At 49.3% G+C, this 26,527-nt stretch overlaps 1 protein-coding gene and 1 long non-coding RNA gene across 2 annotated transcripts in view; one reads left to right on the forward strand and one right to left on the reverse strand.

The window, feature by feature from the left end:
* Positions 1 to 26,527, reverse strand: part of WDR18 (WD repeat domain 18) — a 40,458-nt gene that overhangs the window by 12,319 nt on the left and 1,612 nt on the right. The window contains exons 2-7 of the mRNA XM_079960782.1: positions 22,630 to 22,740; positions 12,876 to 13,009; positions 10,313 to 10,454; positions 8,002 to 8,145; positions 6,686 to 6,750; positions 6,197 to 6,321 (exon numbers count right to left, since the gene is read on the reverse strand). Coding sequence (XP_079816908.1) covers positions 6,197 to 6,321; positions 6,686 to 6,750; positions 8,002 to 8,145; positions 10,313 to 10,454; positions 12,876 to 13,009; positions 22,630 to 22,740 — 721 coding nt within the window. The remainder of the gene's footprint in view (positions 1 to 6,196; positions 6,322 to 6,685; positions 6,751 to 8,001; positions 8,146 to 10,312; positions 10,455 to 12,875; positions 13,010 to 22,629; positions 22,741 to 26,527) is intronic.
* On the forward strand, positions 2,559 to 25,683 carry LOC307207308. The gene is made up of 2 exons (XR_013834630.1): positions 2,559 to 2,657; positions 25,144 to 25,683. It is a non-coding gene; the product is annotated as an uncharacterized lncRNA (long non-coding RNA).

Genomic DNA, 26,527 nt, shown 5'->3' on the forward strand with positions numbered 1-26,527 from the left:
CACACGGGCTGCCATCAGGCTCCCGACGCCTCCCTGCCACAACCTCAGCTCACCCCTCTGCACTCACAAATTGTTGCATCCATCGCCCTGGCAAACTAAGTGGAGGAAGAAGACTTCGGAAGCAAGAGGAGAGGGCCAGGAATGGCCTGCTGGGTGGGTCAGACAGGGTCCTCAGCTCATTGCTCATCAAGCCAGGCGTTACTCAGTATATATACACACAGCACATCCAGCAAGTCCTTCCCAACCCATTTGAGAGCAACACCCGTTGGAAACAGCAGCCGGAATAACAAAATTCGAATCCCTTGCTTGCAGCTGCCGAAGGCTCAAGGCTGGTCTTTTGACTCTTCAGATCTATTTCCAGCATGTCCCTGTGAGCTTTCTCTGCATCCACCCCCCCCACCAAACCTGGTTTTGCCTTAGAGTTTGCATGCAAAACCAGTCAGACCTCCGCAACTGGAGCTCTCAGGAGCTTTTGGTTAAGTGTGCCCCCCGCCACCCCCCCCATCTGCAAGGCGCTGGGACAGAACAGGGTGCCACACCCATCCATTTCCCAGCGGCAGGGAGGCAGGTCAAAGAGGATTCGTCCATAAATAACTTCTTAAGAGCTCAGATGAGCCTCTGGTTCTATTTATTGATTGCACTTCTGCCCTGTGCGTGGTTCTCCCCCCCCCCCATTTTATCCTCGCAACAGCCCTGTGAGGTAGGTTGGCCTGAGAGAGGCTAGCTTCCAAGGCCACCCAAGCAAGCTTCATGGCTCAGTGGGGGGATTCGAACCCTGGCCTTTCTCCCAGGTCTTAGTCCTGATGCTCTAACCACACTGGCTCCCCCCACTGAGTGTCAGAAAGATAGTAAGTTCTGCCTCGGACTGGCCTGCGGCCCACTGGTACTGATGGAGGAGAAGGCATCGAATCACGCATTTCTTGGAGAGAGCAGAGAGCAGCTTTCCTCCTGCTGCCATAACATTATTGCTTGTAGAAATCAAATGAAGCCTGAAGATCCAGCGCAGGTAAAAGAAAATCCTTCTTCATCAAGGGAAGTTATGGTACCACTCTCTTCTGCCTTGGTCAGACCACACCTGGAGTACTGTGTCTGATTCTGGGCACCACAATTTAAGAAGGATGTTGACAAGCTGGAATGTGGGCAGAGGAGGAAGACCAAGATGATGAAGGGTATGGAAACCAAGCCTTGTGAAGAACAGTTGAAGGAGTTAGGTATGTTTCGTCTGGAGAAGGGGAGACTGAGAGAAGATAGGAGAACCATTTTTAAATATCTCAAGGGCTGTCCCATGGAAGAGGGAGCCAGCTTGTTTTCTCTTGCTCTGGAGGGCAGGACTCGAACCCATGGCTTCAAGTTACAAGAAAGGAGATTCCAACTAAACACCAGGAAGAACTTTCTGACAGTAAGAGCTGTTTGACAGTGGAATGAAATCCTTCAGGAGGTTGTGGTCTGGATGGCCGAAGGGTCTGATCTGAAACAGTGCTGATGGGAAATCTCTCTCTGCGGAGAGAGGACGGGCTGTTGTGAAGTGTCCGCTTCTGGCACTCCTGTTGAATCTCTGCATGAGTCACTGCCTTGGGCTTGCATCCTAGGGAGTGGAACGGCACCTCGCACAGGAAACGGATTGCGGGTTCATTCTCTGCCCATGTTCCCTGTGCAAATCACTACTGCACTCCCAAGGCAGCAAATCCAAGGCAACAACTCATTCAGAGGGGCAACAGGAGCGCCCTGCTTTCACTACTACTACGTTCGCGTGACCAAAGAATCCTATGGCAAACCGTGCCATTATGTGGCAGGATTAATTGGGTCCTGCCAAGGTGAGGCTGGAGCAGAGACTCACGCAGAGAAGCGGCAGGCATGCTCACGGGAGACTGTCGCTATTTCACTTGCTCATTTCTCATGGCACAGCTCCCGGCTCAGCCATTATTGACCCAAGTGCCGCTCCTAAAGCTGGCGAGTGCTTAAAACCAGCTGCAGCTCGTTACAAAACGAAGGATGGCCTCTCTCTCTCTCTCCTCCCGCCGCCCTGGAGCTCAGTGGAAGTGCCGGACACGGAATGTTATTAAATTACCCGAGTTTGAGCGGTGCTCCAAAGCCTCGTTATTAGGGCTGTCTCGCCGCTTGCACCACACAGAGGATTTACTGGCTTCTGCGCCCTGAAAAGAGATCAGTTTTGAAGGGATGGAGCAGATGCGAAGAGAGGCAGGCGGCGCTGTGAAGCAGAGCAGACACCCTGGCTCAGGGTTTAGCGGGTGGGGAGGAGGGAAGCTCCGAGGACGATGTTGAAAGGGGAGGGTTTAGAAGAAAAGAGAGAGGTGTCGGGAACTGAGCTGCCAGCGGCAGCGCCTTATCAAGTGTTCTGCGCAGCCGAGATAAAGGATGTTAATGCCTCCCCCGGGGCACCGATAACGGCAGAGAGAGCTGCCAGCATCTGGACAGGATTCTTTTCGGAGAAGGGAGAAAAGTAATTAGATATCTGGAGGGGAGGAGGGAGGGACGAACAACGCCGTTATATAAAGGACACGGAGAAAGGGGCTCTTTGCCCTGTTGCGAAGGGGGGAAGCAGTTCAAAACTAGTTTGGGGACATTCTCTGTCCTACCTGGAGACTGGACCTGGGACCTCGTGCATGCAGAGCAGGGCTAGGGCCCTTCCGCTAAAAGTAAGATTCTAGTCCTCATGTTTCTGAATAATGGGCTGGCTGAATAACAACGGAAGAAGCTGCCTTATGCAGAGCCAGGCCGTTGGGCCTATTCAACCTCAGCATTCATAGAATTGTAGAGTTGGAAGGGACCCTGAGTGTCATATAGTCCAACCCCCTGCAAGGCAGGAATTCCAGGCCAAGGATCCATGGGCAGATGGCTATCCAACCTCTGCTTAAAAACCGCCCAGGAAGGAGACTCCACCACCTTCCGAGGGAGACTGTCAAGCAGCTCTCACCGTCATAAAGTTTTTCCTGATGTTTAGACAGAATCTCCTTTCTTGTAACTTGAAGCCATGGGTTCGAGTCCTACCCTCTGGAGCAGGAGAAAACCAGCTTGTTCCCTCTTCCATGGGACAGCCCTTGAGATATTTGAACATGATTACAGTGGTACCTCGGGTTACATATGCTTCAGGTTGTATACGCTTCAGGTTACAGACTCCGCAAACCCAGAAATAGTGCTTCAGGTTAAGAACTTTGCTTCAGGATGAGAACAGAAATCGTGCTCCGGCGGCACAGCAGCAGCAGCAGGCCCCATTAGCTAAAGTGGTGCTTCAGGTTAAGAACAGTTTCAGGTTAAGAACGGACCTCCGGAATGAATTAAGTACTTAACCCGAGGTATCACTGTATCACCCACGGGACGCGGGTGGCGCTGTGGGTAAAACCTCAGCGCCTAGGACTTGCCGATTGCATGGTCGGCGGTTTGAATCCCTGCGGCGGGGTGCGCTCCCGTCGTTCGGTCCCAGCTCCTGCCCACCTAGCAGTTCGAAAGCACCCCTAAGTGCAAGTAGATAAATAGGGACCGCTTACCAGTGGGAAGGTAAACGGCGTTCCGTGTGCTGCGCTGGCTCGCCAGATGCAGCTTGTTACGCTGGCCACGTGACCCGGAAGTGTCTGCGGACAGCGCTGGCCCCCGGCCTATAGAGTGAGATGAGCGCACAACCCTAGAGTCTGGCAAGACTGGCCCGTACGGGCAGGGGTACCTTTACCTTTACCTTACCACTGTATCATATCTTCTCTCAGCTCCTTCAAGCGCTCCTCCTAAGGCTTAGTTTCCAGACCCTTCATCAGTCTACACACAGACTGGATAGCAGTGGCTCTCCAGGGGTCCAGGCAGAGGATGCTACCAGTCCTGCCTGCAAACTGGACCTGGGACCTTCTGCGTGCCCAGCAGAGGCTCTGCCACAGAGCTATGGCCCTGGTTAGCACCCAACTGCATCATGCCAGGCACAATCAGTAGCAGGTCTCTGAGCTCCAGTCCACTGCACTGCAGCCACAGCATGGACGTGCAGCCCTGGAGTCAGGGCACACAGAGTGGCCAGATGGGCAGGGTATAAATAACAAATTATTATTATTATTATTATTATTATTATTATTATTATTATTATTACCACCACCACCTGCCCACACTGGCTGACACATGGGCATCGGCCGGTGCCTGGAATCCTAACCACCCACGCCAGTTTTCCAAATGTTGCTGCACCACAAAAGGTCTTGCAAAACCCGGCAGTTTTATCTCCCAATCCCCTTTCCTAATAAAACTTGTGTGAAAATAATTTGCCTCTCCTCTCCAGGAAGGAGTGGGTGGACAAGGGCTGCCTCCCCGTTGGCCGACGCCGAACCAACACTCCCCATGCCAGCTGCATTGTTATAGCCTGGCACTTTTTTCTACCCAGGATTAGGGGGAAGAGGGCGCAGGAACCAAGCACATTGAGAAATTTACGATCCTCAAGTCAGATCGTGAGGTTTTTAAGATTCAGCCATGCAGGCTTTATGGCTCCTTTTCTCTTTGCCAACGCAAGGCTTTGAACATCATTTCAAAACAAAGCAGGGCACATGCCAAACACACGCACACAACCAGCCAGGGCTAAGAGGATTTTGCAAATTGTGCTGTGTTCTTGGGGGTGGGGAAGAGAAGAGTTTTGCCCCTAGACAAAGAGAAATAGCTAAAATGACGATTACGCAAAGATGACTCGATATGAGGAAATGGTGGCTCGGATAACAACACGGACACCACTTCTCCTATTCAGGGAAAAGAATTCCAGAAGAAAGGAACCCATAACGGTTTGCTGAGAATGCCTAAAAACTCTGCTCTGGAGTAGAATGTTCAGCAGCCTGGTATAAACAAAATATTTTGGGTATCTGAGCTGGGAAAGGCACCTCCCAGGAAAGGGACTCTGATCCTGAAACTCCAGGAGAGATTCTGCTAGATGGACCACAGGTCTGATTTGGCATAAGGCAAAGTCGTCCATTCCGATTTCAGCTATTTGCTTGGAAGCATGAGGACTAGCAGGGTGGCTCACTTTTACTTCCAGCATCTCCAGGCAGGGCTGGGGAAAGAAACTTGAGTTTTTAGTGTGGCCACTGCAGCCCTCTGGAATCCTGGTTACTAGCTGAAATCAGAGCATCTTAACATTCAGCTAGATAGCAGAAGAGGATGCAGGTGGCGCTGTGGTCTAAACCACTGAGCCTCTTGGGCTTGCCGATCAGAAGGTTGGTGGTTCAAATCCCCATGACAGGGTGAGCTCCTGTTGCTCGGTCTCAGCTCCTGCCAATCTAACAGTTCGAAAGCATGTCAAAGTGCAAGTAGATAAATAGGTACTGCTCTGGCGGGAAGGTAAATGGCGTTTCCATGCGCTGCTCTGGTTTCGCCAGAAGCGGCTTAGTCATGCTGGCCACATGACCTGGAAAAAACTGTCTGCGGACAAACGCCGGCTCCCTCGGCCAGTAAAGCGAGATGAGCGCCGCAACCCCAGAGTCATTTGCAACTGGACTTAACTGTCAGGGGTCCTTTACCTTTACCTTTTTTACTCTGGGTAAAACTTGAGCTGGACGCAAGCTATTGTGCTTTGCTTAACTGAGCTTGCAATTCCCTGCCTTTTCTGCATTTCATCTGATCTTACGTACTGCACTGGTAGCTTTTCGCCAAAGAGAGTTTGATAAACCTGCAAAACAAATATGCAGAACTGGCAAAACTAACAGGAAAATCAAGAGACTCTAACCGTGTGTGTTTTATGGAAGAATGGATGCCTTTTTCAGACTATTTTAAGAAATATTATAGCATGATGAACTTGCGCACAGGATTTGAGCTATGAGCAATAGAAGGATTTGGACTATAATACTGTGGTTGTGATTCGATAGGCAGAAGAGAAGGAGCAGCAGAAAGGGAGATGCAACAACTCCGTGGAAAATGGGGCAGGAAGTCGAGAAAAGACGAAACTGTGCTTTGATTGTATATGTTGAAGATGTTGAAACTTAAAAAATATAATTATAAAAAACAAATGAACGAATGGACTGTAGGGAACCTGCCTCACACAGAGACTCACCTTGGTCCACTTAGCTCAGGGCTGCCTGTGCTACTTGGGAGCAAGGTCTGTCCCGGGCCCCAGGTGGGAGTTCTGCTCAGGAGAGGGTTCAAACCTGGGACCTTCTGCATGCAAGGCAGGGGCTGCGCTGCAACCCTTTGCGGAGGTGCATATAGGCCCACAGCACTTGCGTACCTTTGTAATTCACCGTGCGCAGACACTGCTTGCTCTGGATGTCCCACAGCCGGACGGTTTCGTCATGCGAGCCGGACAGGAGCAGGCTTCCGTCGGTGGAGACGGAGAGACACGTCACCTGGTTCCTGGAGGGAAGACAAAGGGCCTCCAGGTTGTGTCTTGAGCGTAACTGAAGTCATCCCCATTGATAGAGAAAGGGGCTGAGCATGATGCAGGGTGCACCCGCAACCCAAATGTCTGCCCCTCCCCGCCAAAGCCCCTCAGAATCTAAGGTTTATGTTGGGACGGGCAGCCCTCAGACCTGTGTGTTTCGCGCACCTTCTCCTGAGTGCTGGGGCCTGGCTGGAATTCCGCCCACCCGATCAAATGAAAGAATTGTGGATTTGGAAGGGACCCAGAGGGTAATCCAATCAAACCAAAAATCACCGCATGTAGGTAAAAAAAAAATGACCCTTTGTTGTTCTACCCCACCTTTGCCGCAGCACTCACCGATGCCCTTTGAAGATCTTGGCAGACTCTCTTTCTGTCTGGAAGCCCCTCTCCCTTTGCACGGGCTGAGAGAAAGAGGAGGGGGAAGTTACAAACTATATTTTGAAGCATTGCCAGGAAAAGTGGGTAGGTGGGAACCAGGAAGCTGCCTTAGGTACTTGGTTGGGGCTGCTGGTTCACACAGCCAGGAACTCAGTTCCGGCCCCTCTCAGGTGGGCGACATGGCCATTCTAAGAGAACAAGGGAGGCGTTGGTGGTCAGTTCCAGCTCCTCTTTTTCTCAAAAAACAGCACTGCATACAGCCCAGATTTGTCTGCTCCAGAAGTGGCAAATCTCCAACCCGCCCCACCATTAGACAAGTGTTTTTTAGTGATGTTCAATGACTGGCAGGTGGGCAGACCCACCCACCTGTCAATCACTGAACGTCACTAAAAAACACTAAGAGTGGACTGTCCGCACCCTTACCGTGGCAAAAAGACTGGTACTGATGAACTGGAAAAATAACACTGCAGCTCGCTTTAATGATTGAAGGTATGTACAACTTTGCTACACATGAACAAGTTGTGTACAAACGTTAGATTAAGGTCTAATTAACTACAGTATCAAATTTTCCCGCTTTTTTTTTTTTTTTTTGGTGATGTACACAATATCCCCCCCCCCCCGTTTTGTTTTCTACATTGGTACTATTTGTTTCTTCTCTTTTTTGTGTGTCTTATCTTACTCAGTGCGCTTGTAATTTTGTACTGTTTTAAAATAAATAATACAAACAAAATCTCTTAACCTGCCCAACACCTCACTTCCCATGTAGCTCATTGGCACTTCAAGGTAGGGCTGGGAGAAACACCTGCATGTCCCGGAGAGCTGCTGCCAGTCAGTCTTGACAGTATGAAGCAACACAGAACATACATACTTTGGTTCAGTGTGTAAGGCAGGTGGGTTCCTTTGTTAAGTGCTACATTTCACTTTTAATTTGTATACTGCCTTTCCATATTACAGTGCACAAGGCGGTCTATAGCAACACAAAAACACCCCCACAAAAAAACCCCCACACCTTATATTAATCTGATCCAATACAGAAAATTGTAATAAAACATAACTTAAAAACGGAACGACTTATTTCGAATAAAGTAACATTCAGTAATGTATTAGAATATAATAAATAGTTCACAATAACATTAACATGCAAAACATCAGCAAATAATTATTAAACAGAAATTTGCTCTTAACAGTTACAATAAATAATTACTAAACTGCGATCAATAAAAATAACTGCAAAGTCACAATGCATAAAATGCCATGTGTGGAAGTGGACCTACCCAGGCGCAGAGGTCGACTTGGAAGATGGAGCCGTCCATGCCACCACAGAACATGTGGTATTCTGTGAGGTCGAGGGTCACTGACAGGATGCCCACATCGAAGACGACAGAGAGCAGGAGGTCACCAGAGGAGATCTCCCAAAGCTGGAAGAGAGGAGAAGAGGAGCCATACAATTGGTACAGCATGAGACCCCTTAATCTCCTTGTCGTGGGTTCGAGCCCCATGTTGGGCAAAAGACTCCTACATTGCAGGGGGTTGGGCTAGATGACCCTTGTGGCCCCTTCCAACTCTACAATTCTATGGATTTATTTAGGACCAATCAGCCAAGGGTGTACAAAGGTGGGCCAGGAATCCCTGCAGCTCAAGAAGGAACGGCAGTGGAACACGACAGAGGGGCTTGGGAATGGATGGGCAAACTCTTGCAAGTGAACATGAGATAAAACCAGGGGAGGGGATAACATTTGTTGTCCCATCCTTCCTGACCCTATGACAGAGGGCAGGAAGCTTCTATCTAGAAGAGACATTCCCTCCTGAGAGATCAGATCAGGGATGGAGAAGATCTGTGGCCCCCGCAAAAGTTGCTGGGCTCCAACTCCCATCTTTCTGAGAAGGAGGGGCAGGTGTCAGGCAGGAGGGGAAGCTGCAGGGGTCCCCCGCAGGATCAAACCCCTCCTGCCCTCTCCTCCCATGCTCCCCAGTATGTTTAATTTTAAAGGAACCTGTTATTTATTTGTTGCAATTCTATCCCTCCTCTCTCTCCAAGGATCCCAAGGTGGTGTGCCTGGTTCTTCCGTTCCCCATATAATCCCCACAACAAACTAGCAAGGCTGAGAGGCCGTGGCTGTCACAAGGCCACTGACGGCCGTCGCCATGAACTTTTGGGCTGACTTGGCTGAATAATGTTCAGGCCACAAGAGATGAGTAGCAAAGAATGATGTTGCCAGTATATGAATTATTATAGCTGATGCAGGCAAAACGCACAAGAGGGAGGTGTCAGCAGTCTTGGAGGAAGCCCTAATGTTCGAAGACATACACACACACACGCACACAAATCTTTATAGAAAAAAGTCCCGGAAAACAGAAGAATACCAAGCGCTCCATACTACATTTTCTTGCTGCTCCCATTTGCATCTGTACAAAATGTAGCCATGTGCATGTTTGTTTGTGTGTGTGTGTATGAGGCTGTGTACAGCACCCCACAACCTGAGAACCACCTGCCCTGAATCAATTTGGAGGTGGGAGTTTAACACCCAATTAGAGAGTCAGTGCGGGGCGCAGTGGTTAAGAGTGTCTGACTAGGACCTGGGAGGTCAGGGTTCAAATCCCCACTCAGTCATGAAACTCCCTGGATGCCCTTGTGAGTCAGTCACAGCCTCTTAACCTACCTCACAGGGTTGTTGCAGGGGTTAACCGAGAAGGGGTGGTGGTGAACAATGGACTCCTTGGATAAAAAAGCGGGAGATAAATGCAATAAATAAGCTCTTCTGCTGACCTGCTGGGGAAAGCTGGAGGGGCCAGCCAGAGACAGATGTCAGTCGCCAAACTGGCATCCAGAGATCTCCATGTGGTTACAATTGGACCCATGCAAGTCACAAAACGCACCTGGCTAATTTCTATCATTGGGGCTTCCCATTGGGCCATCTGGCTGGCCACTGGGGGAAAGACGCTGGACTAGAGGGGCTTGATCCAGCTGCCGCAGGGCTTCCTTGCGACGCTTCTGCCCTGCTGTCAGGACTGGAGTCAGATGCAGGTCAGCATGAAAAGCGCAGGGCTCCGTGGTCAGTGAAGTTAACTTTTTATTCAAGGAAACGGCATACAACTTAGCAACCCTTCCCAGGTGGTCTTGCCCCCATGGAGCCGTTGCCAGGACTGAAGGTCCACCTTAAGGCTCCTCCTCTCCCAGATGTTTCCCAAGCAGTCTCAAGCTGTATCTGCCACACCCCTAGCCTCTGTTTTGCCTTCCTTGTTATTCCGCGTGTTCTTGGAGAGAGCTTGTTGCAGCCAGAGAGGGAGACCCCCTGGTTCTTCTGCGGCCACTTGACTCCCCTCCTCTGCTTCAGCCGGGAGTCTGAACTGCTCCCTGTCACAGACTCCTCCTGCTCACGAAACCCTGTTGCCTTTTCAGTATCCAACACCACCTCCTAATCTTCCACCTCTTCAGTGTCCCACTACCAATCCCTGAGCTTTCCTCCTCCAGGATTTCCCTTGGGGGTTTCCTGGCTGGCACCTCCCCCCACGCCACCCCGTGCAGCCAGTCCCTGTTACCTGAGGAGTGGCACTCCGCTCCCCTGGCCTGCTGGCCTCCCTTACCTTGGCCGTCTGATCTAGGGAGGCTGTGGCAGCACGGGCCATGGGACCACCCATGCCGCAGCAGAGGTCCGTGATGGGAAGGCTGTGTCTTGACCACACATGGCGGGGCTCTGGGCTCTGGGAGTTCTCGGCCTGCAGCACGCTGGGGAAAGGGGGAAGGAGGAGGCCTCAGCACACAGCAAGCGGGGCAAGGAAAGCGGGGGTCCCAGGAAACGCGCATGGCGGGTGTGAGGGAATGTGGCTCAGTTCCGGATGCATTTGTCCAAATAAAAGCAATGGAGTGTCTGGAGTTGGCTCTCTTCAAGCTTTTCAAGGGAGACAGTGTTGATTTTCTTATAGTCTGGACTCCCTGACGTTTGTATATCTAATGTATCTCTTTGTTTGAGATATAATACGTACAATGCTTCTTTGAAACATGCTTCTGCTATGTCGCACACCTACTAAGTTTTGGGAGAAAGTGCTGGACTATATAAACAACACCATACGGAAAAACTCAAGATTTTCAGAGGTGAATATGCTCTTGAACCCATTGTATGGAAACTGACAACAGGACAGCGAAAATGGATTCTACGCGCCCTAATGTTGGCCAAGAGATTGATATTGATGAATTGGAAGAATGGAGGTACGATTCCCCTTAATCAATGGCTTGACAACATAGGAACAGCTTATAGACGCAGACTTTCTTTGCATAAATACAATGATATTCGGAACTTGCACAGAATCTATTAGGTTATTGAGAATTAAACGTGCATTAGGATAATAAGAATAAACACAGCCATATATTAAGGTATGGTAATGTATATTTTTCCTTTTTTCTTTTTCATTCACATCCACTTTTTCTTTCTTTCTTTTCGCCGTTGCCCCACCCATTTTCGCCTCTGGCCCCCAGAGTGCTGCCTGGAAGACAACGCGGCCCCTTCCCCAACATGATGATGTTTTGTAGCTCCTGAAACTGAAGAGGTTAAGGGCTGTGAGATGGGGGGACGGACGGACTGCTGTCCTCAGAGCACCCTCTGCCATTGGATGGCAGTTGACAAACAGTGGAGAGCAAAGGAGGCTGGGAACAGCGGCTGCAGGATCCAACCATGGGAGCCTCCCCTCCGGCTGGCTGCCCTTGCAGCCTCAATGGCCAAAGCAGTTAAGGAAGAGATGCCGCCTGTCAAAAGCTCTGCTGGCCCAGGGGGTCAGGGACGTGCTGGCATCTCCATGCCAACTGCTGCTTCGGTGTGGAGGGAGCCAGCAAACAACGTTGGCACAGTGTGCAAAGTTGGGGGGGGGAGAGTCAGAGGCTTCCTTAGTGCCATTATTTCTGTCAAAGGGGGCCCAAAGCAGCCTGGTTAACGTGAATTGAGTGCCTGCTTGCAATGGGAGGCAAACAGAAGGCGGCTTGGCATCCTGGCAGCTCCTGTGCTACAAAACCTAAATTGTTTCAGGAGGAGGAGGCTGCCCACAGGGTCCCTGCATGAGTTGCTGTTCCACCCTCACCTCCTTCTGATCAACCACTGGTCTGTGTGATGGGCTCGACTGCCAGCATCCCTGCCGTGACTCTGCAAGACCTGCGGCTCTGGGGCTGCATCAAAGCCAGCCATGGTGGGAAGCTCTGGAAAACGAGCCTTCATGTTAAGAAGAGACTCAGCCAGAGACAGACACGAGTGGGCCAAAAGGTTGTGGAAGAGGAAACATCTGCAAACGGAACAAGCAAGGTCAGTGAAGACTTTTGCCTCTTAGAATCGTCTGATCACAGAGCTGGGAGGGAGCCCAAGGGTCAACTAGTCCAACCTCTAGGTTAGAAGGGATATAAAAGGAAAAGGAAAGCAACCTTGGAGAGCTGCTGCCAGTTTGTGTATGCAACACTGAACTTAATAATAATAATGATAATAATGATAATTAATAATAATAATTTATTATTTATACCCCACCCATCGGGCTGGGTTTCCCCATCCACTCTGGGCGGCTGCCAACAAAACACTGAGATACAATAGCAATAATAAGATGGATCATAGAATCGTAGAGTTGGAAGATGGCTATTGTATCAGACCCCCACAGCCTGAGGAGGAACGGTTGAAGGAGCTGGGAATGCTGAGCCTGGAAAAGAGGGGACTGAGAGCAGACGGGAGAGCCATCTTCCAATATCTCAAGCAAAGGCTGTCCCGTGGAAGAGGGAACAAGCTTGTTTTCTCCTGCTCTGGAAAGTAGGACTTGAACCCATGGCTTCAGGTTACAAGAAAGGAGATTCCGACAGCATCAGGAAGATGCTGACACTAAGAGCTATTCGACAGAATGGCCTCCCTCGGGAGGTTGTGGACTCTCCTTCTTTGGAGTTTTAAAGCAGAGGTTGGAGGGTCATCTGTCATGGATGTTTGAGCTGAGATTCCTGCAATGCAGGGGGTTGGACTAGATGACCCTTGGGGTTCCTTCCAACTCCACCATTCTGTGGTCTCTCACTCGCCTCCTTCCCAGGCTAAACATACCAAGCTCCTTCAACAGTTCCTCATCAGGCTTTGCTTCCAGACTCAGGATCATCTCAGTCACCCTCCTCGGCACACCTTTGTCCATCCCTTACCTGTACAGGTTCCACACTATCACAAGGCTGTCCTTTGCTCCGGAGAGGAAGTGGCTGCTGTCGTCTGTGAAGGCCACGCAGGAAAGATCCTGGTAGTGTCGGTTCAGAATGGCAAGCAGGTTCCCGCTAGACACCTGGGGCAGAGAAGTGACCCCAACATATTTGGGAGGTGGGGAAGAGAAGAGAAAATCAGGAGAGATTAGGAATCGAATGACACCCTGGACCTGATTTACCAAGGGAGACTGTAAATGAAATATCAGAGTTCAACACCTAATACCCACTTCTGACACCGGGTAGATATTGTACCCCAATATTTCCCTAACAAGACCACCTGCAAGCTCAGGACTAGCAGTTTCCCAAAGCTCAGTTTCCAGCTGTTTTTTTGACTATAATTTCCATCATCCCTCACCACTGGTCCTGCTAGCTCGGGATGATGGGAGTTGTAGTCCAAAAACAGCTGGAGACTAGAGTTTGGAAAACCCTGATCTGCAGTGATTCAAAATGCCTCTCCAGGGATGCAGGTGGGGGATATTCCAGCTCTGCCTGGATACAGCACTGATGATTAAGCCTGGGACCTTCTGAATGGGAAAAGCAGGTACTCTGCTGCTGAGCTATGCCCCTTCCTCTAAAAAGAAAGCAAGACTCCGGTCCGTGTGAAGGCTCATTTCATAGGAACGCAGGAAACAGACTTTTTAGAGAATCAGATGCTGGTTCACCTAGCTGGTACTGTCAGCACTGGCTGGCAGCGGTTCTCCAGGGTTTCAGACTCAGGGTTCTTTCACAGCCCAACAGAGAAAGACCCTGGGAGCTTCTGCATGCAAAGCAGTCACACCTCTGCTGAGTTAAAGTCCTTCCCCTAAACTCTAGAAATTAATAAATGGTAGGGTTTTTATTAATTGGGATGTGGAGGGAGAAATACAAGCTGCAGTGGAATTCCTGGACTAGCCTACGCAAAAGGACCTGGCCACGCTAGGGCCACTTAGGAACAAATAGAGGGCCATTGAGGATAACTGTCCTCCCTCCTTGCCCCGAGACTGGGGGTTTGGAAGGCTGCAGGATAACTGGGTGTGAAGTGGCAGGAAAAGAGAGGGGTTTTAAGCAAGGTGTGCTGGGAAGAAGAAAGGGAGAGAAGGATGGGATCCATCTTGGGCAGGCTGGCTGAAGGCTGGCTGGGAGAGATGCCTTGGAGTCCAGGGCTGCACAAGCCCCTCTTGAAACGACCGCGCTGTAAGATCGGGACTCCCTCCAGGCAGACTGAAGGTGTAAATAGGGGAATAAACCATATTTCTTAAAGCTATGATGGTCTCCGCCGTGTCTCAATTCTCCAAAGGACCACAGGCCCTGCATGGGTGCCTGGAACTCCCAGAGTCTTACAGTGGGTGGGGGTGGCACCTGACTTTTGTAACAATAGGATTCTGGTCCTCATTGTTCTGATTTAGATAGGAACCCACGAAGCTATACCAAATTACATTGTCAGACCTTCATGCTTAGGATGATCTACAGTGAATCTCTGGCGTTTCAGGCTGGGGCTTGTGTGTATGATATTCCAAGCCCTACCTGGAGATGCTCAACAGCTAATCTAGGCACAAAGGCAGGAAGCAGCAAAATGTTAAATGATTCTAGTCCTCATGACTAGACTGACATTCAAAGGACTGATTTAAACAGGAAACCCAGGAAGCTGCCTAATGCTGAGTCAGGCTGCTGGCCCAGATCATAAGAAAGGTGTTTCCAGATGAAGGACTGCAAGGGAAGAGAGACTGTGTTGGCCAACAGGCAATGGCTTTTCCACCTGCCTTGACCTCCAGCCCTGCGAGCCTTTCCCAGAACATGACTTTGAGAACAGTAGAAGCATCCAGGAAGAGAGGAGTTCCTATATTTAAACCAATTTTATACGTTGTGTGTCCTTGTTTTTCAACTTGATCCTTTTACATGGCTTTGTATGTTTTGTTTTGTTTTATGCACTGTGACTTGCCATTATTTACTGGTATATTGATTATAGTTGAGTAATTCTTTATTGCAAACTCCTTAGAGCCTAGATAGCTCAATTGGTTATGATAACGCCAAGGTCGCAGTTTCGATCCCTGTATGGGACAGCTGCATTTTTCTGCATTGCAGGGGGCTGGACTAATGAAGAGCCCCTACGATGCTATGATTATTTGCTATTTTAATTTTACTGCTTACTATTTTATTCTAATGGATTACTGAATATTGCTTTATTTGATAGAAGTTGTTTATTGTGACTTATTTTTGTCTTGGATCAGATTCTTATTAGAATCTGTGCGATCTTTGCTGTGTATCTTGTTGTCCCTTCAGCTCATAAACTGCCCTGTGTACAGTAATACAGAAAAGCGGTATACAAAAAGTGAAATGAAACCGTCCATCTAGCTTAATATTGTGTGCACTGACTGGCAGAGGCTCTGCAGGGCTTCAGGCAGGGAGTCTTCTGCAGCGCTACCTGAAGATGCCCCATGGGAACGAACCTGGATCTTTTTGCATGCAAAGCAGGTGCCTAGCATGTTATTCCCAGGCACGCGTATTCAAGGCTGCAGCCCAGTTGTCTACCTCTATATCCTCCTGTCTGATGACACAGTGACAAGGCAGGAGGCGTCAAGACCAAGACAGAGACAGGAGCCTCGTAGCCTCGGGGCTGCTGCTTGGGTGAACCTGTAAGGAAGTCACAAGCCACCGCCGCCTGGCGTATTATTAGCCGCATCGTGGAATGATTTGCATTACAATAAGCGGACAGTTATCAGCCCTCTGGGAGTATCGCTTGAGCTGCTGATCTGGTTGGAGCGATGCCAAGGCCACTCTCCTCTTCCAGAACCAGCACCCAAGGGATACCTGTCTGACCCCCTCCACGGGCAGCTTCTCAAAAGCAGGGCTGGAGAAAGTCATTTATCTCCAGCTGCCTTTAACTAAGAGGCCAAACTTTTAAGCTCTGTATTGTTACTGGGTTCAAATCCTCGGTTTTTGATTCCTTGCAATGCGGTTCAGTTAAACACAGATGTGATGCTGGCCTTTTGACTGCTGTTTCCACTTGCTTTGATTCTTAAAAATTTGAATCCTGATCTGTGTCTTAAAGGAAGCTACTTTGTGAAGGGTTTGAGTTTAAAGGCACACCAGAAATCTTTAAAAGAAATGTATTTTGATAACCGCCCCTGCCCCAAATTGGTTACTGGACATGGGGCAGGGTTTGTTGTGTGCCATGGGGAAGGCGATTTGTCTGCCCTGAACTTTTGTGCACCCCTATTTGAATTCAAAGCCGGATAGACAGCATAATAACTATAAGGCTGGAAAATAAGGTTACAGAAAAACAGGATTTGGTTCCTGGGAGTTCAAGGAAGGAGTTCTGTATACAGCTTGTGAGCACTTCATCTCAGGAGCCAAGAGGAGGGCCTGAGAGATCTATTTTTTTGTTTCTCTATGTGCTGGAAGCTGCCTAGAGTGGATGGGGTGTAAGTAATAAAATTATTAATTATTCCTCCCTCCAGCTGCCCAATTGCTCACCTGCATAGACACTGCTGCTTACCCTAGGCTACCAGGGTGCAAATCCTTCCACGCTCAGCCTTGAAGCTCAGTGGGTGTGACCTCGCGAGCCAGGTGCAGTTCCTCAGACTAACGCCACCTTGCAGGATTGTGGCAAGGAAGAAATGGCAGGAGGCAGAGTACCAGGTAGGCTCCTCAGGAAGAAAGCTTCATGCCATTGCCTTTCCTCTCAATGGTCACCTGGGGAGAAGCCGTTCCACTAGACTACTTCAGAGGGAGAGAGATGGGAAGCACCAGGCACTTCCTGCCCCTGAATTGTGCTGGCTGATAGCTACAGAAACCAGTGCCTGAGTTTCGATTTTCCTCTTCCCTCCCCATTCCTTTCCCCTTGTGTGCTATGCCTTTGTAGACTGTAAGCCTGCAAGCACCAGCGGCTGTACTGTATGAAAGCCATTCTGGGAGCATTTTGGGGTACAGTCTTAGCCAGGCTGATTATCAGCACCTGCCAATAATGACGCACCAAGCAGATGAGTCAGTTGATGCGAGGCTGTTCTGGGAGGGGCTCACTGGCAGATGGTCTTAGCCAGGCTGGAGAAGCCAGGGGGCGTTTTGATATCTTGCCAGCCAGGTGGAAAGGCTCTGCTGACGGAGGCAGAGGTGGGAAGGAGGAGCTGATCCAGACTTGTTACAACTCGTGGAAGAGGAGGGGGCTGCCATGCTTCCCTGCTCTGATGCAGCCGGGCGGAAGGGCTGCTGACGGAGGCAGTTCTGAGGAACGCGGCAGATTTCGGAGACCACAGATCATGGTTGCTGGGGTGCCGACAGCAGGTGAAGGGTCACTGGCTGCCCCTGGGCCCTGCTTGCACAGAAGCATCTAGCTGGCCATGGAGGAAAAAGGGAATGCAACAGCAGGTTGGGGGTGTGGAAGGAGAAAGGCAGGCAGGCTCCTTGCGTCCACACACCCACTAGCAAAGTTTGTATAAAGATAAAAGAAACGACTTCTTCACGCAGCACAGAGTATGGAACCCCCTCCCACAGAAAGCAGTGCTGACCACCAACTTGAGACGAGGGCAGGGCGATATATCGTCCAAAACCATTTTGAAGTCCATATCATGATATTGGTTTCATAATTTTTGACCTGGTAATTTATGGCGAAGCATGGTGTGTGTGTGTGTGTGTGTAATAGAGAGATACAAAAATCTCAATGCAGGGAAAACTGTGAAGCCAACCAGTGCCTCTGCATAGCTACATCCTTATTTCAGACATTGTGACATATTGCTATGTCGTGATATTAAAAAGGTAAAGGGACCCCTGACCATTAGGTCTAGTCGCGGACGACTCTGGGGTTGCAGCACTCATCTCACTTTATTGGCCGAGGGAGCCGGCGTACAGCTTCTGGGTCATGTGGCCAGCAGGACTAAGCCGCTTCTGGCGAACCAGAGCAGCGCACGGAAACGCCGTTTACCTTCCCGCTGGAGCGGTACCTATTTATCTACTTGCACTTTGACGTGCTTTCAAACTGCTAGGTTGGCAGGAGCAGGGACCGAGCAACGGGAGCTCACCCTGTCGCAGGGATTCGAACCGCCGACCTTCTGATCGGCAAGTCCTAGGCACTGTGGTTTAACCCACAGCTCCACCCGCATTCCTTATCATGATATTATCTGGTTACAAATAGCGATGTTCAAAACTAGGTATCGCCCAGCCCTAACTTGAACTCGACAATTTTAAGGAGGGGAAGGCTATCAGCGGCTACTAGCCATGATGGCTCTGCCTTCGCAGTTGGAGGCAGCAATGCATCTGAATCCCAGTTGCTGGAAACCGCAAGAGGGCACAGGGCTCCTGCACTTGCATCCAGCTTGCAGGTTTCCCCACTGAGGCCTCTGTTTGGCCGCTGTGAGAACAGGATGTTGGTCTAGATGTGACAATGGCCTGATCCAGCAAGCAAGCATGTATTTGAAGTCACCAAAAAAGGAAACTCAAATTTGATTCCATTACGGCTTTAAACTGTCCAAGACGGATCTAATTATTTTACAGAGCTGCCAATATGGCTATTAAGCCACCCACCACTTTCCCTCCCCGCCGCCACCAAAAAGCATAAATGTGACACCTTCTGGGCTTGATGGGTGCGTGTCCTTTTGCTTTTGGTTACTGCCAGCAAGCGTCTTGGGCTGCTGCGGACAACTTCAAAAGGAGAAAGTTTTAAGGGGGAAAAGAGACTCCGTCAGCAGTTCCACAAGGCTCATCTTTTGCAATATTCATCCTGCTCCTTACCACCTTGCTCAAACGTGCAGAAGAAATTGGGGCAGGGACAGGATACTGGGTTGTGAGGCAAGGAAGGAGAAGAAACTGCAGCTAAGTGGAGCATAAGGACCCGAAGGTTGTATTTTTGGGAGCAGCGCTGGAGGGCAGCCAGGAGAAATGGGTATGCTGCCAGATATCTGCTCAGGCTATATGTGCTCTACCTAGTGCAGCTACCTGCCGCTTCTTCTCCCTCTCTCGTGGCCGTAGGATGAAGCTGAATGTTGGAAGCAGAGCTCCCTCCATAGGCTCTGCTGTGACAGGCCAGCTCCATCAGGTCCCCTCTCCATATCCCCTCAGCCTCTTTATTATTACTGTTAATAGACTGGAGAAGCCAGTACAGTAATACTTCGGGTTACAGGCGCTTCAGGTGGCATTTTTTCGGGTTACGGACAGCCGAAACCTGGAAGTACCGGATAGGTTACTTCCGGGTTTCAGTGGTCGCACATGCGCAGAAGCGCTGAATCGCAACCCGCACGTGCGCAGATGCGCCACTGCGGGTTGCGAACGTGCATCCCGCACAGATCACGTTTGCAACCCGAGCGGCCACTGTATAAGTTGCATTTTCAGCTGAATCTGGGGAAACCACTCAAAGCATCCATTGTGTTGAGCTATTTAAATTGCTTTTGTTTGACATGTTCAATGGAAACAGCTAAAAGTCTGTAAATTTTGATAATAAACCTGATTTGCAATGGGGGTTGAATAATTTCAATGGCAACTGTAGGAAGAAGAGCTCCCTCCATCAGATCTGCTGCGACAGAGAGGCCAGCTCCTCTCCCCTCAACCGTCATCTGGGGGCAGCCTCAGTGGGAAAGATAGAAAGCAGGGCTCCCTCCATCAGCTTTGCTGGAAGCTCAGCTCCAACAGGCACCTCCTGCCCCTGAACTGTGCCAGCTGATCGTTACAGGAACAACTCTTTAGAAACTGGTGCCTGAGTTTCTGTTTTCCTCTTCCCTTCCAGTCCCTTTTCCCTTGTGTGTCGTGTTTTCTTTAAGACTGTAAGTCTGTAGGGAAGGTCTGTTTCATTTTGGCTGTATGCAAGCTGCTCTGGGAGACCTTTTGGTTGAAGAGCAGGGTAAAGCTGCTCTAACTAAATAAAACAATTATTTACACGGGGAGGTTCAGGCAGAAGGAAGGACTTCTTGGCACGGTGCATTTTTAAACTGTGGAATTCGCTCCAGTAAGAGGGTGTGACGGCCATCGATTCTACGACTGCTTTAGAAGAGGATTAGAGGTGGCTATCGCTGGCCACTTGCCACAACGGTTATATTTTACATTGTGATTTTATAATGTGAACCACCCCGAGACCTGCAGGTATAGGGCGGTATACTAATTTATTTATTCTTCTTCTTCTTCATCATCATCATCATCATGGTCTGCTGTTAGAGGCAGTAAATGCCTCTGAACGCCAGTTTCTTGGAATTGCAGGAGGGAAGAGATCCTGCTGCATTCAAGACCTGCTTGAGGGCTTCCCTTTGGGGCATCTTTTTGGCACTGGACGGGGGGAGGGGGCGCTCCCTTGGACTGACCCAGCCCAAGGGCCCTCCTGATGGTCTCTTCTTGCATAACACCTGGCTGGAGATCTTTAAAAGAAAAGGAACAAAGCTAACTAATTCGGGCCAGATTGAAGAACTCACTTTCCCAGCCTTGCTCCTTGCCTAGGAAACAGGATTAGCATCATGGACAGGTGAGGAGAAAGTCAGCTCCTGCCCCCTTGTGGCAAGGTCTCATTCTGCACATCAATAATGCTTCCAAATATCTTTTCTTTCAGGTATGGCGGCAAAACTTGAACAGCTTATACTATTAATTTTATTATTTGCAGCCCACCCATTGGGATTGGGATGCCCCAGCCATTCTAGGTGGTATCCAACATATATAAAAACCTAATAAAATACTACACGTTTCCCGATACAGGGGTGCCTTCATATGTCTTCTAAAGGTTATCTACCGTATTTTTCGCTCTATTGGACGCAGTTTTTCCCCTCCAAAAATTGAGGGGAAATGTGTGTGCGTCCTATGGAGCGAATGCAGGCTTCTGCCATAGCCGCGCACAACCCCTCCGGCAGGGAGAGGCTGCACGGGGCTATGGATCCTTTAGCCCTGCGCAGCGTCTCCCGGCAAGGAGAGGCTGCACGGGGCTAAAGGGGAAGCCAGAACAGCGAGCGGGATCCATCCCGCTCGCTGCCTTGCCTTCTTCCATAGCTGCGCGCAACCCCTCTGGCAGGGAGAGGTTGTGTGCAGCCTCTTTGGGGCTGGGGGGGGGGAATATTTTTTTCCTTGATTCCCCCCCCCCCCTAAAAACTGGGTGCGCCCTATGGTCCGGTGCGCCCTATGGTGCGAAAAATACGGTAGTTACTCCTCTCCCTGACATCTGATGGGAGGTCATTCCACAGGGTGGGTGCCACTACCAAGAAGGCCCTCTGCCTGCACCTAGTTTGCTATTTGGATTGAGGAGGAAGGAATACAGTAGCCCATCTCCCACTGCTGCGTTCTGCCTCTTTGCTAATGGCTCTGTATCCGTAAAGTGACCTCCCTACTGGAGGTTTTTAAGCAGAGGTTGCGTGGCCATCTGTCATGGATGCTTGAGCTGAGGTTCCTGCACTGCAGGGGGTTGGACTAGATGACCCTTGGCGTCCCTTCCAACTCCACCATTCTATGATTCTATACTGAAGTGGCTTCTACAAGGGCTGAAGCATTAAGGACCAAGCATGCAGAAGGTCTCAGGATCAATCCCTGACATCCCCAGGTAGGGTTGGGAAAAACTCATTACTTAAAACCCAAAATAAGCCAGGCATCAGGCACATTTTGCACCTGGATATTGACCACTTGCAACCAAGTGAAGATGCATGGGTGGCAAGATGGCACCTGACATCTCCACCATCTGGAGGCCTTGGCCTGGAGATCCTTGGACCTGGACTGTTTTCACACACCAACACCCCATCCTGTAGAATTCTATCCGCTATATTTTGTCTGCACAATCGGAATGAATTTCAGGAACCAAAATGCTTTTTCTGTGCAGCCTGAGCAGGAGTGGTGAACAGCGTTATAGTGAATTGTTGTTGCTTGCCTTCGCTCCCCCCCCCCCCCGCCCCCAGCCCTGCTCCTACGTTATGAATGGTCTGAGTCACCATTAAGAAAATGAGTTCCGAATAGGCCAGTATATATGTGGACTGTCCCTGGGTCAAGTGACTTTCCTTCTTTCAAGTTCTCAAAGCTCTTAACCTGGCTTAAGGTTGTCATCTGAACTAATGTTTAATTAAGGGGAGAGTGCTTTTGTGACCTGGTTCTACCTGCGTTACCGCCTCTCCTGGCATGCCCCACGGAAGACCTTAAGGTCCACAAATGACAACACTTTGGAGGTCCCAAGCTCAATGAGGTTAGATTGGTCTCAACTAGGGCCAGGGCCTTTTCAGTACTGGCCCCACCATGGTGGAACGCTCTGTCACAAGAGACTAGGGCCCTGCGGGACTTGACATCTTTCCACAGGGCCTGCAAGACAGAGCTGTTCCACCTGGCCTTTGGTTTGGACTCAGTCTGACCCATGTTTCCCTCCCCTTATGATTTATCAGCTACTTCAAAATGAGGCTGCATTTTAAATTGCATTTTAACCTGTATTTTAAATTGGTTTTTTTCTTCTTTTTCTTTTCCCCCTCTCTTTCCCCCCTATTATATTTTTATTGTGATTTTATTGGTGTTAGCCGCCCTGAGCCCGGCTCTGGTGGGGTATAAATAAAATTATTATTATTATTATTATTATTATTATTATTATTATTGGTTTTCCTGCTGCCACCTGGGGAGCCACTGTGAGGACAAGATGCAGGACCAGATGGGCCATTGTCCTGATTGCACAGGCTCTCCTTGTGTTCTTATGAGGTTCTCCAATCTTGCTGAAGGCCACCAGTTCCTCCCACCCCACCCCTGAGTGGCCAAGAGAGATCACCCACCCACCCACTTTTGCCACCTTCCTTACCTCCCAGAGGTAGATGCTTTCAGCGATACCTGCCAAGATGTAGAGACCGTTGGGAGCTGCAGCCAAGCAAGACACCAAGCCTGGGCAGATTATCTTCTGCTGGAGCTGATCCTACGCAAAACAACAACAACAAACCTCTGGTTACGTGAACCATATTCAATAAACACATATTCAATAAATACTATTCATTGTACAGAATTGTAGATTTCAACAGAAGTAGCTCATAAAGTTCAACGAAAAAAGTAGAAGACCCAGTGGATCAGTTCATTCTCTAATCAGTTTATGCATAAGGTCCATATATATGAAAGTGTTTATTCCACCTGTCTGTTCAGAGTCCAACAATCCACATTCGTGGACCTTATGCATAAACTGAAATCTACAATTCTATACAACGAATAGCATATATTACTTTTTCAAATGTTCAGCCGGTTATGTCTTGTGTGTTTATTGGAGCTCATCCTAGGGACAAATAGGGGCAGTGGAGGGAAAGAGTATTATTTATTTGTTACTTATTAAAATATTTCTGTACTGCCCCACACATCAATCTCTGGGCAGTGTACCACAATAAAAACACACACACACCCTAATACCACAATAAAAGCATGGGGAAATTCAGGACAGATAAAACAAAGTGCTTCTTCAATGCAGCACATAGTTGAACTGTGGAACTCGCTCCCACAAGAGGGTGGGACAGCCACCAACTTGGTTGGTTTTAAGGGACAAATGAACAAATTCATGGTGGAGAGGTCTATCAATGGCTACTCACTGTGACAATATGCTCTGCCTCCACAGCCAGGGGCAGCAGCAATGGTTCTGAATACCAGTTGCTGGAAACCACAGGAGGGGAGAGGGCTCTTGCGCTCAAGTCCTACTTCATAAGATCACAGAACCATAGAGTTGGAAGGAACCCCAAGGATCCTCTAGTCCAGTGTTTCCCAACCTTGGGTCCCCAGCTGTTTTTGGACTACAACTCCCATCATCCCTTGCTAGCAAGACCAATGGTCAGGGATGATGGGAATTGTAGTCCTACAGCAGCTGGAGACCCAAGGTTGGGAAACACTGCTCTAGTCCAACCCCAGGCAATGCAGGAATATGCAGCTGCCCCACTGAACCTGCAACCTTGGCGTTATCAGCACCATGCTCTAACCAACTGAGCTATCCAGTTGGATTTTCTTGTTTTCCACAGGCATCTGATTGGATACAGTGAGAATGCTGGATGCTAGACAAGATTGGCCTGATTCTCCAGGCTTCTTATGTCAGTGAGTAGATTAATCATTAAAAAATTTAAAAACCCATTTTGGAATGGAAAGCTGATCAGATGCTGAAAATGGATGCACCAAAAGAGTACAGTGGTACCTCGGGTTACATACGCTTCAGGTTACAGACTCCGCTAACCCAGAAATAGTACCTCAGGTTAAGAACTTTGCTTCAGGGTGAGAACAGAAACCCTGTGGTGGTGGTGGTGCAGCGATAGGCCCCATTATCTAAAGTGGTACCTCAGGTTAAGAACAATTTCAGGTTAAGAACGGACCTCTGGAACGAATTAAGTTCTTAACCCAAGGTACCACTGTACCCACTTGTGGATAGCTCAGTCAGTAGAGCATGAGGCTCTTAATCTCAGGGTCGTGGGTTTGAGCTCCATGTTGGGCAAGAGATTCCTGCACTGAAGAAGAAGAAGAAGAAGAAGAAGAGTTTGGATTTGATATCCCGCCTTTCACTCCCTTTCAGGAGTCTCAAAGCGGCTAACATTCTCCTTTCCCTTCCTCCCCCACAACAAACAGTCTGTGAGGTGAGTGGGGCTGAGAGACTTCAGAGAAGTGTGACTAGCCCAAGGTCACCCAGCAGCTGCATGTGGAGGAGCGGAGACGCGAACCCGGTTCCCCAGGATTACGAGACTACCGCTCTTAACCACTACACCACACTGGCTCTCTGCAGTGGGTTGGACTGGGTGAGCCTGGTGGCCACTTCCAACTTTACAAATCTAGGATTCTACCCTACATAGTAGAGCAGGGGGCTGCAAAATGTGGTCTGCAAGCTTCATTTGGATGGTCTGCAGCATTTCTGCGAAGACTTGATCTGGTGGAAGTCTCTTGTGTGACTGCGGGAGATACCTCTCCCTACCTGTTCCCCAGTGTGGGGCTGCATACACGTTACAGTTTACTACAGAGCAGGTGCCACTCTTAAAACAACCTAGATCTGAGTCTGATTGCTGAAATAAGATGCCTTTGTGTGCGCCCCCAGTCAGGAGCTACTGGGAGATGTGGCTGAACACTTCTTTTTTTAAAGTGAGTTGGGATTTCAGTTCTAATCCATTACAGTATTTGGGGAAATGCTTAAAAACTCTGGCAGAGCACAGTTGAGAGAGGAGGAGGAGGCTTAAGACGATAAGAGGGCTGGAAAGAAAGCAAATGAACCGTGTTGTAGCAGAGAGGGATATCAAGCTATCCAGGACAGAAGGGCTAGAGAGGAACTGCAACCCAGACAGGCATAATAGGCTTGGCTTTTATCTTTCAGCTGGAGTGACATAATGCGAGTGGAAAGATGGTTGGAAATTCTGCAGCAGCTAGAGTGAAAGATTACCTGGTTCTGAGGGTCTAACGGTTTAAAGCCCTAGCACACAGAAGAACCACAGCCAAGCTATGCTCTGTGTTACTTCTGCATGCAGATTACAATTAACTTGGGTGGCTTTAAAAGTAGACTGGGCAAACTGGCACCAGCCAGAATGGCCAATCTCTGCTTCCCTGATCGGAGGCAGTAATGTTTCGGAATACCAGCTGCTGTAAACCACAGGAGGGGAGAGTTGCTACTCTTGCACTGGGGTCCAGCTTTCAGGCTTCCCATTGGGGCATCTGGTTGGCCACTGTGAGACCAGAATGATGGACTAGCTGGACCCCGCTTTGGCCTGTTCTGGCAGGCTCTTCTTACATTCTCTCTCAGCTCCCCTCCATCTGCAATGCTGGGTTAACAGTACAGGGAGACCTTGCAGGGCTGTTGTAAGCCTTATAATGCAATGCACGCAAAGCCCAAGATAAACAAACTGTATCATTATCAAAAGTTTTCTATTTACAGTGGTGCCTCGCAAGACAAAATTAATCCGTTCCGCGAGTCTCTTCGTCTAGCGGTTTTTTCGTCTTGCGAAACAAGCCCATTGACGGATTAGCGGATTAGCGCTATTAGCGGCTTTTAGCAGCTTAGCGGATCAGCTGATAAGCAGCTTAGCGGCTTAGAAAAAGGGGGGGAGAAAAAAAAAACGCAGGAACTCGCAAGACATTTTCGTCTTGCAAAGCAAGCCCATAGGAAATTCGTTTTGCGAAGCGCCTCCAAAACGGAAAACCCTTTCGTCTAGCGGGTTTTCCGTCTTGCGAGGCGTTCGTCTTGCGGGGCACCATTGTATTATGAGGAGGGGGTGATGTTTCTGAAGGGTGCTGGTCTCCCACAGCTTTTCAGGCTGTTGTGGAGGAGAGCCTTGTTTCCCCACCCAGAATGTATTGGAGTACAACTCCCAGCATTCCTGAACATGGGCCATGCTGGATACTGGAGCAGGCGAGAGCTGGAGGTCCGAAAAGCAGCTGGCTATCGGCCACTTGCGATCAAGTGAAGATGTCTGGGTGCTGAACATCTCTTCCATCTGGGGATCGTTGCATTTGGACTGTTTTCACACACTAATATCCCATCCTGTCAAATTCTATCCATTATATTTTATCTGCACAATAAGGGTGAATTTCAGGAATGTGTTGTCAGTGGTGCCTGAGCAGTAGCAGTGAACATCGTTATAGTGAATGGTTGTCACTTGTCAGTTACCCTACTGCCCTGCTCAGTTGAGAAGAATATTCCTACGTTATGAATAGCCCATGTCACTACAGTGGTACCTCACAAGACGAATGCCTCATAAGACGAA

This window comes from Podarcis cretensis (assembly GCF_951804945.1).
Source record: "Podarcis cretensis genome assembly, chromosome: 18".
Lineage (NCBI taxonomy): Eukaryota > Metazoa > Chordata > Lepidosauria > Squamata > Lacertidae > Podarcis > Podarcis cretensis.